This window comes from Gossypium hirsutum, chromosome D01, assembly GCF_007990345.1.
Source record: "Gossypium hirsutum isolate 1008001.06 chromosome D01, Gossypium_hirsutum_v2.1, whole genome shotgun sequence".
Taxonomy (NCBI): Eukaryota; Viridiplantae; Streptophyta; class Magnoliopsida; order Malvales; family Malvaceae; genus Gossypium; species Gossypium hirsutum.
The window spans coordinates 34401638-34414997 of NC_053437.1; the positions used below are offsets into that span (position 1 = coordinate 34401638).

The window sequence follows — 13360 nt, forward strand, 5'->3', positions numbered from 1 at the left end:
ATCCCAATGCCCAGTATGTCTAGAGCCACGAAGATGGGATTACAAATGACAATAGGGAAAGGAGCTCTGCCTGGAAGAGGACTGGGAAGATGCCTTCAAAGAAGAATAGAGGCACCAGTGGTGAAGGACAAACAGGACCGCTTTGGTATAGGATTTAAACCAAATGCTAAGCAAAGAAGGAAAGAGTTAGAGAAAAGAAAAGAGAGGAGGAAGGCGCGTTTGAACGGAGAAGAAGTTGATTAGGAACCTATGTCTTTCCCCCACATATCTAGGACCTTCGTATCGGGAGGAACCATGTATTCTGGACTGAGGACTCCAAGAAGGAAGACCACAGAGGAAATATTAGGAAACCTGAACATCAATGCCATATTTGAAGAAGAATCTGAAGAAGGAAGTACATCAGGCATCTATCCCTTTGAACCTGGGAGTGTTTTAAACAATTGGACTGCAGAAGAAATACCTGAAGTTTTTAGAGCTTTTCCAGAGTAATATTCAAAACATACTAATTGTTCTAAGCCTAGAGAAAATAAAAACCTTTTCTGAACTGAAATGAGCTTATATTTGAACATTGTGACCTCAATGAAATATATCTTCGCATTTTCTTTTTGAGTATATATTCTTTTAAAATTCTTTTCATTCTTTCGTATGAATAGTCATCTTGGATGCTTATATTCCAAATCATTCTTTCATTCATGACCATACTAAATAAGAATCCTTAAATTCATACATTCCTTGTACATTCTTTGGTACTTATAACAAGTTCCAAGATATCGATGACATGAATGACTCTACTATAAACTTAGAGAACCCTTTTGAACGAGATATGTGTTTAGAGGAATCTCAAGATTTTGAAGATAACATAGATTGCAACCTATCTCCGGACTTGTTGAGGATGGTAGAGCAGGAAGGGAAACAAATCCTACCTCACGAAGAGACGATAGAGACAGTGATCCTGGAAGAGGGAAAGGTGGTGAAGATTGGCACATGCATAGCTGAAGAAGTAAAACAAGATCTTATTGAGTTGCTTCGAGAGTTCAAAGATGTCTTTCCATGGTGATACCAAGATATGCCTGGGTTAAGTACTGATATCATAGTTTACCGTCTTCCTATAAAGGAGGATTGCAAGCCCATTCAGCAAAAACTTCAAAGAATGAGGCCGGATGTCGTATTAAAAATAAAAGAGGAAGTGCAAAAGCAATTTGATGCTGGTTCCTGCAAGTAGTTAAATACTCCAAATGGGTAGCCAACATCGTACCCGTCCCTAAGAAAGATGGGAAGGTACGAATGTGTGTAGATTACAGAGACTTAAATAAAGCTAGCCCAAAGGATAATTTTCCCTTGCCTTATATCGACACTCTGGTAGATAACACGGCGGGACACTCACTATTTTCTTTTATGGATGGCTTCTCGGGATATAACCAAATTAAGCTGCATCCTGACGATATGAAGAAAACTACATTCATAACTCTATGGGGAACTTTCTGCTATAAAGTGATGTCATTTGGATTGAAAAATGCGGGAGCCACATACCAAAGAGCCATGGTGACCCTTTTCCATGATATGATGCATAGAGAAATAGAAATCTATGTGGATGACATAATTGCAAAATCTAGAACAGATGAGGAGCATGTACAAGTCTTAAGAAAACTCTTTATACGGTTAAGAAAGTTCCAACTAAAGCTTAACCCAGCCAAATGTACTTTCAGAGCTAGATCGGGAAAGTTGCTAGGGTTTGTAGTCAGTGAAAGAGGGATTGAGATTGACCCAGATAAAGTCAAGGCTATACAAGAATTGCTTCCTCCGCGCACTCAGAATGAAGTTCGAGGTTTCCTAGGAAGATTGAACTATATTGCCAGGTTTATTTCACAATTAACGGAGAAATGCAACCCCATCTTTCGTCTCCTTAAGAAACATAATCCGGGAGTATGGGATGAGGAGTGCCAAAAAGCTTTTAACAAGATTAAGTATTACTTGTCCAACGCCCCAGTGGTGATTCCACCCTGCCCAGACAAACCGCTCATACTGTATTTGGCAGTGTTTGAAAATTCCATGGGATGCGTGCTTGGTCAACATGATGAATCAGGACGAAAGGAAAGAGCAATTTACTATCTCAGTAAGAAGTTCACCGGATGCGAAACAAGATATTCACCAATCGAGAAATTATGCTGTGCCCTAATCTGGACAACTCGGAGACTGAGACAGTACATATTGTACCATACGACCTGGTTAATCTCCAAATTGGACCCTCTGAAATATTTGATGGAGTCAACCGCTCTGAATGGAAGAATGGCCCGATGGCAAATTCTTCTATCTGAATTTGACATAGTCTATGTGAACCAGAAGGCGGTCAAAGGGAGTGCAATAGCGGAATTCCTAGCAAGTAGGGCTCTGGATGATAATGAGCCATTGAACTTCGATTTCCCAAATGAGGATTTGATGTACGTTGCAACTGTAGAGAAAGATTTCCAAGAAGGTGGTCCTTGGAAGTTGAGTTTTGACGGAGCTTCAAATACTATAGGCAACGAAATTGGGGCAATACTCGTGTCTCCTAGTGGAGATTATTATCCTTTCACTATCAAATTGGACTTTGACTACACAAATAACATGGCTGAGTATGAAGCTTGCATTATGGGCATCCGGGCAGCCATAGAGCGGAAAATTAAGGTGCTAGAGGTATACGGGGACTCTGCATTAGTAATTTACCAACTCAAAGGGGAATGGGAAACAAGAGACCCGAAGTTGGTCCGCTATCGAAAATTGGTTATGGAGTTGATTGAGGAATTTGATAATGTCACCTTTAGTTACCTCCCACGAGATGAAAATCAGATGGCAGATGCTTTGGCCACTTTAGCCTCCATGTTTAAAGTGAACAAATTAGAAGATATGAAGCCTATCCAGATCAGCATCTTTGAGGCACCAGCCCATTGTTGCAACATTGACAATGAAGAGGAAAAGGATGATCACCCTTGGTACCATGACATATTGCAATATGTGAAGAGTCGTGAGTACCCTGACCATGCGACAGAAAATGATAAGAAGACATTAAGAAGATTAGCCATTGACTATGTCCTAGATGGGGAAATTTTGTATAAAAAGGGAAAAGATCAAGTATTGTTGAGGTGTGTGGATGCTGTCGAGGCAAAAGAAATTTTGGAAGAAGTGCATGAAGGTATCTGTAGAATGCATGCCAATGGCTTCACGATGGCCAGACAAATTATGAGATTTGGGTACTATTGGTCCACCATGGAAGGGGATTGCATTAGTTACGCCAAAAAGTGTCATAAATGCCAAATTTATGGTGACAAAATGTATGCACCACCTTCACCCCTTCACGTTATGGTTTCTCCATGGCCGTTTTCCATGTGGGGAATGGATGTCATCGGGCCAATATCTTCAAAGGCTTCTAATGGGCATCGTTTTATCTTTGTGGTTATTGATTACTTCACTAAATGGGTGGAGGCTGCTTCATATGCTAATGTTACAAAGTCAGCAGTTAGTAAATTCTTAAAAAAAGAGATTATATGTCAGTATGGGATGCCAGAAAGGATCATATCTGACAATGCGCTGAACTTGAACAACAACTTAATAGCGGAAGTTTGTAGTCAGTTCAAGATCAGACACCATAATTCATCACCATACCGCCCAAAACTGAATGGGGCCGTGGAAGCAGCAAACAAAAATATCAAGAAGATTGTAGGGAAAATGACTGAAACCTACAAGGACTGGCATGAGAAACTACCCTTCGCTCTCTTGGCGTATCGTACCTCTGTTAGGACTTCTACTGGGTCAACATCGTTTTCTTTAGTCTACGGGATGGAGGCAGTTTTACCCATAGAAGTTGAAATCTCTTCTCTCCGGGTATTAACTGAACTAAAGTTAGATGAGGCCGAATGGGTTCAATCTCGATATGATCAGCTGAACTTGATAGAAGAAAAGAGACTAAAAGCTATTCGTCACGGTCAGATGTATCAAAAACGAATGATGCGAGCCTATAACAAAAAAATTCGTCCCAGAGAATTTCACTAGGGGGACCTAGTGTTGAAAAAGATTCTTCCTGTACAAAAAGATTTTAGAGGAAGATGGATGGAAAATTGGGAAGGTCTTTATGTTGTAAAGAAGGTCTTTTCTGGAGGAGCTTTGATCTTGAGCGAGATGGATGGTAAAAACTTGCCAAATCCTGTGAACTCAGATTCAGTCAAGAAATACTTCACTTGAAGGAGGAGGACCAAAGTGAAAACCCGTAAAGGGCATTCAAAAAAAAAAGGGAGAGGCCAAGGTGAAAACCCGTAAAGGGCGCCTTGAGACCAAAGGGGATTTGAGTTGAAAACCTGAAAAGGCGGCTCAAATTTTGAGAACACATAAGGTGATCGAAGCAGCTCAAATTTTGATCAAGATCTGGGCTATGTGGTGGTCTCGATATACCTGAATCAACAAGGAAAGGGTAGACAACATCTTGGGGTATCGACAAAACCTTGTAGATTCCCTAAACACATATCAAATTCAGGATGGTTTTTAGAAAGCTTATGCAGGGAAACTCGTGCTGCGATATCTTGGGCACCTGTCGTCATCTTATTCATTTTGAATCTTGGCAAAATTTGTTGTCTCGATTAATGTATTCATCTCAAGCTTTGCTCCTAATAAAATTCCATCTTGTCCATCGTCTTTTCTCATTTTATCTTAGCAAAATTTGCTATCTTGATTAACTTATTCATTTCGAGATTTGTTTCCAATAACATTTTGTTTGTTCATTATGATAATCTTTTTCAAACATTTGAAATAACAAATAATAGACTAAATGTTCAAGCAAAAGGAGTTTTGCATATTACTCTAGAAACTTCTAAATAATGAGGGAACCTGAAACAGGACTGTTGTTTAGAACACGCCAATTTTAAAAAGAAAATTTAAGTCAGGGCTATCCTTTCAAATTTTCAATAATTACCAAGTGATGAGAAGAGGTTTTCTTGGAGAAAATTTTGCAATTGTGCATATTGGTATGACACCCTAGGAATGGAGACCAAAGAGTTTTCACATTCTGTATCATTGAATTATGATAACAGAGGATCGAGAAAAGGTCAGGATTTTCTATCCTTGGGTTACAGTGGGAGAAAGATGGTTCAAATTTTGCATCCAATGGATTGCATTTGGAGGTTCACAATGGAGGGCCAATCAGATTAAGTGTTTCTTTGGATATGCCAGCTAAGCAAGAAGGCGTTGTAACACGTCAGTGATAAAACAATGAGCAATAACAACTCAAACATTAAGGAATCATCTTCATGACATCATGCATTCATTCAAATGTCATTCATACGCATCTAGTTAGGAGCAGTTGATTCACTCTGATCATGTCATCCTAATCACTAGGCACAATTAGGTTCATAAAATAGAACATAAAGGTCATGTTCACCAGAGAACAGATCAATGAGGATAGCAGATCATGCCTTCCTGTACTGGCAGTGAAGTAGATCGAAGACACCAGCCTTGTTTTCCTGTACTGACAGCGAAGCAGATCGAAGAAACCATAGTTTGCAATTAAAAAGATTGAAGCTACAATAGCGGATCTTGCTTTCCTAGCGTAGCAGCGGAACAGATTGAAGTCACAATGGCGAATCTTGCGTCCCTGACATTGCAATTCAAAAGATTGAAGCCACAACGGCGAATCTTACTTTCAGGCGATGCAGCGGAACAGATTAAAGCTACAACGGCAAATCTCACTTCCTGACTTTGCAATTCAAAAGATTGAAGCCACAACGGCGAATCTTACTTTCAGGCGATGCAGCGGAACAGATTGAAGTCACAACGGCGACTCTTGCGTCCCTGACATTGCAATTCAAAATATTAAAGCCACAACGGTGAATCTTACTTTTCAGGCGATGCAGCGGAACAGATTAAAGCTACAACGACAAATCTCACTTCCTGACATTGCAATTCAAAAAATTGAAGTCACAACGGCGAATCTTACTTCCAAGTGATGCAGCGGAATAGATTGAAGTCACGACGGCGAATCTTGCGTCCCTGACATTGCAATTCAAAAGATTGAGGCCACAGCGGTGAATCTCATTTCCCTAGCAGTGTAGTGGAACAGATTGAAGCTACGATGGCGAATCTCGCTTCCCCAACATGCGGTCAAATAGATTTAAGCTATAACAGCGAATCTCACCTCATTGGCGATACAGTGGAACAGATTGAAGCTACAAATGGCGAACCTTCCTTTCCCAACATTGCAGCTAGAAGATTGAAGCCGCAACGGCGAATCTTATTTCCTCAACGGGACCGGGTAAAAACTGGTCTTTCTTAGTCTTTGAGCTGTTATCGTTACACGACAACGAGCAAAGAGGGGCAGCTGTACAAGCCCAATTTTTAAAACCCGGGCCCAATTACAATACAAAACTCGAATAGCCCAACAACCCAAATTTAGCCCCTAACAGACCTAACCCAGCAAAACCAAGCCCAACTAACCTACCCAATAACCCACAAGCCCAATTACAAAACCAGCCCAATACCCTAGCCCATCCTTCCCAAAAGAATATCTGCCTAGGGTTTCAGTCTCTGAAACCCTAGGCGCCGCCCTCTTTGACCTTTGGTCTCTGCCATCGCCACTCCGTGCCGCACCTACCACCACCTGCTCCCATCACCACTAGCATCTGCAAAGGAGAAAGAAGAAGGAAAAAATATATCAAAAATAGTAACAAAAAATGGGCTATAAAAGACGATTGTAACTCAATTTCGGGGGCTTTTTTTTTCTTCTTTTTTTCGACCTTTGTAACGCATATTAGCAGAGAAATATAGAAACAAAAAAAAAGATTTAAGGTGAATCCTTTTGTTTTTCTTTCTTTCTTTTCGTTTTTTTATTTCGTTTTTCATCTTCTTCTTTTTGTTTTACATACATAAATAAAAATAAAGGGAAACGAAAAAATAAAAGAAGAACAAAACCTTACCCGTGCCGCGCCGGAGGAGGAGGACACGGACGGTTACTCCTTGTTTGGCGGGGTTGGGCTCACCTTTCACAAGATTCGGCGTTGGATCCGTGTTTAAGAGGCCTTCGGCTTCAAAAAGGAACCGGAAAGGTTCCATTTTGAACCTCCGGCCGCCACACGCGGTGGCGCCTCGGCGGAGGTTCGCCGGAGCCCTAGATCGGCCCCTTGGCCGGAGAGAATGAGGGAGAGAGAGCTTCTCTCTGTTTTTTTTAAGAAAAATGGTTTTTAAACTTTTTTTTAGGTTTTTTTAATATTTATATTAATTTTAAAACGGCGCCATTTTGGGTAAGGGGGATTCGCGCGTCGACCCGATCCGACCCGAAGGATCCGCGTGTTTTTAATCTTTGGGCTATTTACGCACGCAGTCCCTCCGATTTGTGGCGTGCTTCAATTTGGTCCTATTTCGCTATTTTCTTTTATTTTTAATTTGGCCACAAAGTTTTATTTTTGCTTCAATTTAGTCTATTGCTACGCCGCGTTTTGATGGCTTTGGTTTATTTACTATTTTGGTCCCCCTCTTTCAGTGCGTGTCACAATTTGGTCCTTTTAGTTTTTTTTATTTTTGCAATCTCGCCCAATATTTTGTTTTCATTTCGACTTAGTCCCTTTCTTATTATTATTATTTAGTTCATTGTTTTTATTGCTATTATTATTAATGTTATTATTATTGTTTCTACATTTCCTATTATATTATCATTATTATATAAGTGCATATATATATCTTATATAATTTATTTAATACATATAAATACTCATATTTTATCTATTTTATAATTTATAAAAGTATCTATATATCTATATATACACTTACATATACTTTATACTTTCAAAATATACCTTGTATATATTCTTTACATTTTATGACTAATATATACTTACACATATATACTTTTATATATTTAATGATTATTATATATGTATATATGTATGTACATACACTTACATAATTTTTAATGTACAATAATTCCGAAATATGTACACATACACATGTTCTTCATATTCTCATTGTTTTATTTATATATATGTGTGTTTATATATTTTTATATTTGCATCATGTTGTTAATTTTGCTCATTTATTTGCATGTTTATTATTGTTTGTTTTCTTACTTTAGTTCCTAATTATTTGTTGCCTTGCCCGTATAATTGTTTTTATTATTTATTGTTTTGCTTGTATCATTTTATTTACATTGACATCATTATCATTATTTTACATCCATTTTACTCGAATTTATCAAGAACAAAAATTTCAAAATAAAAGCAACACTCGGTATTTGGGATCTTCGAGAGAATCGAGACCTAACGTATTGGGTTCCGATTTTCTTTGTTGAATCTAAATAATTGAGGTTACTTTTTAAAAAATAAATAAATAAAAGCTCATTATTGGGAATTCAATATGTCGTATCCTAACGCATTGGATGTGATACGTTTTTTTCGAGATGAGGATTTTCTTAAAAACAACCAAGGCAATATTCAATGTTCGGAATGTTGAGAAATTGTGCCCTAACGTATTGGGTTGCGATTTCCTCATCTAACTCGAATAATTGAATATCTTTTTTTTTAATTTTTATCGTTGGAGTTTTTTAATATAAACAACCTATTTTATACAAGTCATTTTAAGACAAAGGATCGTATTTTAAATTTTTAAATTTTCCAGTTTTTGACATTAAGACATTGACTAATCAACTAGGTACCAATTTCTGGGCGTTACGAGGGTGCTAATCCTTCCTCGTACGTAATCGACTCCCGAACCCGTTTTTCTAGATTTCGTGAACCAAAATCGTTGTTTTAATAAAATTAAAACCGTTTATTAAAAACAACCACTTTTCGAGGTGATCCAATCACACCTCATAAAAAGGGGATTGGTGACGACTCCCGTTTCATTTTTCAAAACCCAAGTCGACCCTGTTTTTCCATCCAAAAAATGGTGTCAACATAGAGTATGGAAAGAAGATCTAATTATCAATACCTTTGGGAGGAAAGATGCCACTAGAATTCTCCGTATCCCGCTGGTACGAGAAGCACATGACGATCAGATGGTGTGGAGTGGCGAGCCCTTTAGGGAGTTCTCGGTTCGCAATACTTACAAACCATAACGAAAGTATCCTATGGATCCTAATGTTTATGCATTAAAAAACAAAGCTAAAGAATTATACAAACAACTTTGGGGCCTAAATCTCCTTGGGAAAATAAATATTACAGTTTGGAGGATCTCCTGGAATTACATCCCCACTCTTGTGAACAAGAACCATAAGAAGCTTCCCCATATTACAATGTGTCCATCGATGTGGTGAAGTAACTAAAACAATCACCCATGTATTTCGAGTGTGTCCTGCTTCCAGAGAAGTTTTGTCAGGTTTGCAATTGTCATGGATTTTACATTTTGATGATTTGGATTTTGAACAGCGGTTTACCTGGGCTATTGGGGGTGTTCGTTTAACCAAAAGTGTATCATTTGCTGTGCACTTTGGGCAATTTGGGGAGATAACAATACGTGGGTCCATGAAAAGAGAAGAAAATCAGGTAAAGATTTAATTGCTTTTGTACGAGATTTTATTAATGAGTTAGAAGGGGTGAAGATATAGACCTATCAAAGTGCGAATCTGGGGGGAAAATGGGGAAAGCCTTCTGGGAATACGATGAAGATAAACTTCAATGGCGCTTATGACGATGGTATTTTTAGATCGGCTTCAGGAATTGTCGCTATGAACGTCGAGGGGGCGGCCCTATGCTCTCGTTCGGAAGTTCACGACGAAGTGGCATCCGCATTTGCAGCCGAAGCCATTGCATGTCAAAAGGCAGTAGAAATGGGGTCAGAAATGGGGTGGAAGATATTATTGTGGAAGGGGATTCATTATCTATAGTTAAGAAATGTAAAGAAAAAATCCAGGACAAATCGGTTATCGGAGCATATATCCACAACATTAAGAAAGTAACAGGTAGATTTCGGACAGTTAGATTCACATATGTGCCTCAAACGGCTAATGGTTTATGGCACACACAATCGCAAAAGAGGCGTTAAGAAGAAGGGAATTGTCTTACCTGGTGCGCAAGGTTCCGGTATATGCGGAACTAGCGCTGGAAGTTGATTGGGAGAGGGAACCGGATTGGAATCTGCGATGAACAAAAGGAGAGTTTAGGAGAGGTTTTGTTGAAATGGCTTTTGGAAGAGTTCCTCTCCGAGTTCTGGAACCGTCAGCGGCAGGAAATGACGATATTTGGGGACCGGTGATCTGAAGCAATTTGACTGGGCAAGTTAGACGGTGCCTTTACTTTCTAATTATGTTGTTTTATCCGTTTATCTTGTGGGCCATTTGGATTTGGGCCTTTTCTTGGTTTTGTTTGATTTGGACCATATTTGCAGTCGGTAGGTTTTATACTTTGGTTTTATTAATAAATAGCCCAATCAGATTTATTTAAAAAAAAACATTAAATTTGACATGTATAATTTATATAAATAGACTATAAAATATAACGATTGAATCATTAAAATATTAATCATATAAATAATTATAAAAATTATAAAATTATTTTAATTTTATATTATGTAAGTGAATTCCTTCCTTTATATATTAAATCAAATCAAATATGCTATATAAAAATCTTTGAAGTTTAACGGTCCTCTTTTATTTTATGTCGGTGTAAAAAGTAAAAGTAGAAACAATTTAAGGAAATAAACTCTTACTTTATAAATTATATCTTTGCACAAATGATGAATAACGGAAAATAAAGAGCGAAATTATGAATTGTTAGTTATATTTTGGTATACGTTTTTTTTATTCCATACTTTTGCTAATTTTTAAAATTTGCACTATTTTACATTTATTTTACGTAGATTTTGACAATGAAAAGAGATACAACATCAAAAAAATCTACACTTAAAATCTTTATCTCTAATTTAGTAAATTTATGTAACGTCATTTTTTTTAAAAAAATTATTGTAATTAGTTTTTCTATTTTATAAATTAGGATTTTTTTGGTATTGGTGTAACATAAAACTTAGTTTTCTTAATAAGATTGTTGAAGAAGTTCTATGAGAAGTATAAATGAATCGTGAGCCTTTTTACAAGGCAAAGTTGGAAAACTATATGATTGTTAAAAGTTATAATTTCTTTTTTTGTTGTAATTAGGGTATCTATTATAGATAGTAGTAATTAATTCTTTCATCATAAGTACTTTTCAAATATGTAAATGATTGGTCATGAGATGTGTTTCATTCCTATAAGTCGGGACCAAACCTCCGACCATATGATTAAATGATGAGGTGAGCAACCATCACACCACGCCTCATGGTTAAAAATTATAATTCATTTGATATTAAGTATTGTAGGTATGTCAAAACAATTTTGTAATATTTAAATATTAATTAATTTTTTGGGTAAAAGTTCTTTTAACTAAATTTTTTTATAAAGGTTATATTTAAATTTTTTTGGTAGATTTTATTAAAATTTTGTATTAATTTGTTTAATGGTTTGAGTTTTTTAAAGAATGTGCTTCAGTTTTTTAAACTATAACAAATTCCAAAGAATAAATAGAGTATGCATTCCTGGCACATTTCTGTCTGCTGTTCTAGCAAGTTTTGGTTCCTGTTAGAGTTTTGTTTAGTTTTTTTTATTTAGTTTTGCGATTGCGACATTTGTGGGGTGCATTTGTTACAATTTTTTATGGTTTTTGTTGTTTTGACCGGGGTTATCAAGTGGTGGAGAGGGATTTGGCTGATTTGCCTTTGGATGATGAGGAGGATGACATTTTGCAGGTACAAAAGGATCATGTTTTTGCCATAGAGGAGTATGAATTCTGTCTAGTAGGTTGTTTCCTGGCAACAAGTGTTATCCATTTTTCGGCGATGAGAAGCACGATGGCGAATTTATGACATCTTGTTAGAGGGGTCCAGATCTCAGATGTGGGGGAAAAGTGATTTCTATTTAATTTTTTTCATAAAATGGACTTAGAGAGAGTCTTAAATGGGTCCTATTGGATGTTTTGGTGATACATCACTTGGTGGAGGGAAAGAATCCTTTGAAGGTACCATTATTTTTGTAAATTTCTGGATACAAATCCACGAGGTTCCTACGAGTTCGATAGTACCAGTTTAGGGAAGGGTTTGCGGAGTTATTTGCGCATAAGGGTTCAATTGGAATCAGACGGCCTTTGAAAAGAAATAAAAAGGTTATGTTTTCTCCAGGGCGTGTTATTATGTTTTTTTCAAATATAAGTGTTTGACCTTATTTTGTTTTTTAGTGGGCAGCTGAGACATAGTGACTCTTTCTGTCAGGCAAAAATGGCTTTAAGGATGGAAATGGCAGAGATGGGATGGGATTTGTCACTGAGAGCTCAATCTAGAAGAGCTCTTGCGACGAATAGCGTGTGGTTACGAGAGGAAGGAAACGGTATGAACAAGGGAAGTAGTTTTGACCGTTTTGATTCCGGTGGGCGAGGTTGGGACAATGAGGCTAGGGGAGACGTGAGAAGTTGTATTGATCCTATTTTGGGAGTGAATCTATAAGGGGATTTATTTGTTGATTCCAGCTTAAAAGAGGAGTCTCCGAATATACAAGGTCGGTCGGATATGGAGCATGATTCGGAAGATAGTACCATTGAAGGGGTTGATGGGAAGAAGAGGCAAAGGAGGGATAACGATAATTAGTCTGAAGGGAAGGAACTGGGTGTCTTGACTATTCGAGACAAAAGGGTGTTGGAAAGTAACTACTTCTTATCGGCAGCTGCCAAAAGGTAAGCCGATCAGTCGTAATGAAAATTATAAGTTGGAATGTACGTGATTTAGGGAGCCCACGAGCAGGTTGGAAACTTTGGCATATACTGAAGATGTATAATCCCCAAGTGGTTTTCTTTATGGAGATAAAACTAAGTATGGTACAGATGGAAAGTGTTCGGAGAAGATGTGGATTTTTTTAATGGCATTAAGGTGCCAACAGATGGTTCAATAGGTGGTCTTTGTTTCGGCATAGAGGGGGAATGTTTTGATTAGTCTCAGAAGTTATTCAAAATATCACGTTAATGTATAAATTCTTGAAAATGAGGAGGGGCAACAGTGGAGGTTTATGGGATTCTATAGGACTCCATATAAACATAATAAAGAGGACTCTTAGGGTTTGTTGTGAAATCTAGGACTTGGGCAAGTTTCACCTTGGCTAGTTTGTGGTGATTTTAATGAAATTTTGTATGCACAAGAAAAATTGGAAGGGATATGTCACGTGTGAAATGATGTGTAATTTTTGTGCAAGTATACATGTCGGTTCAAGTAATAAAGTAGTGAGTGAGTATCGTTCCCACGAGAATCGGATTGAGGCACAAAGTTAGTCAAATTATTTTAATAAAGCCGAGTTCATACTATGGCAAAATGATTGAATGAAATGTTATGGCAAAAC

The 13360-nt window shown here is 37.5% G+C and overlaps 1 protein-coding gene and 1 long non-coding RNA gene across 2 annotated transcripts; one reads left to right on the top strand and one right to left on the bottom strand.

Moving 5' to 3' along the window:
- Window positions 1-294: 294 nt before the first annotated feature.
- On the top strand, window positions 295-6295 carry LOC107921609 (uncharacterized). Its single transcript, XM_016851439.2, has 3 exons — window positions 295-403; window positions 2354-3169; window positions 6174-6295. Exons 1-3 carry the CDS (start codon window positions 295-297, stop codon window positions 6293-6295), a joined length of 1047 nt encoding a protein of 348 aa, XP_016706928.2.
- A 2617-nt stretch (window positions 6296-8912) lies between these two features.
- On the bottom strand, window positions 8913-10383 carry LOC107921267 (uncharacterized). The gene is made up of 3 exons (XR_001691002.2): window positions 9559-10383; window positions 9386-9436; window positions 8913-9303 (listed from the first exon to the last, which is right to left on the bottom strand). It is a non-coding gene; the product is annotated as an uncharacterized lncRNA (long non-coding RNA).
- Window positions 10384-13360: the final 2977 nt, after the last annotated feature.

Bases quoted from the DNA above. Each gene is read 5' to 3' on its own strand.
- LOC107921609 (XM_016851439.2), top strand. From the start codon at position 295: ATGTATTCTGGACTGAGGACTCCAAGAAGGAAGACCACAGAGGAAATA. The intron at 404-2,353 runs GCATCTATCCCT...AGGCGGTCAAAG, and splicing joins TGAAGAAGGAAGTACATCAG to GGAGTGCAATAGCGGAATTC. The intron at 3,170-6,173 runs GTATCTGTAGAA...TTGGCGATACAG, and splicing joins TTTGGAAGAAGTGCATGAAG to TGGAACAGATTGAAGCTACA.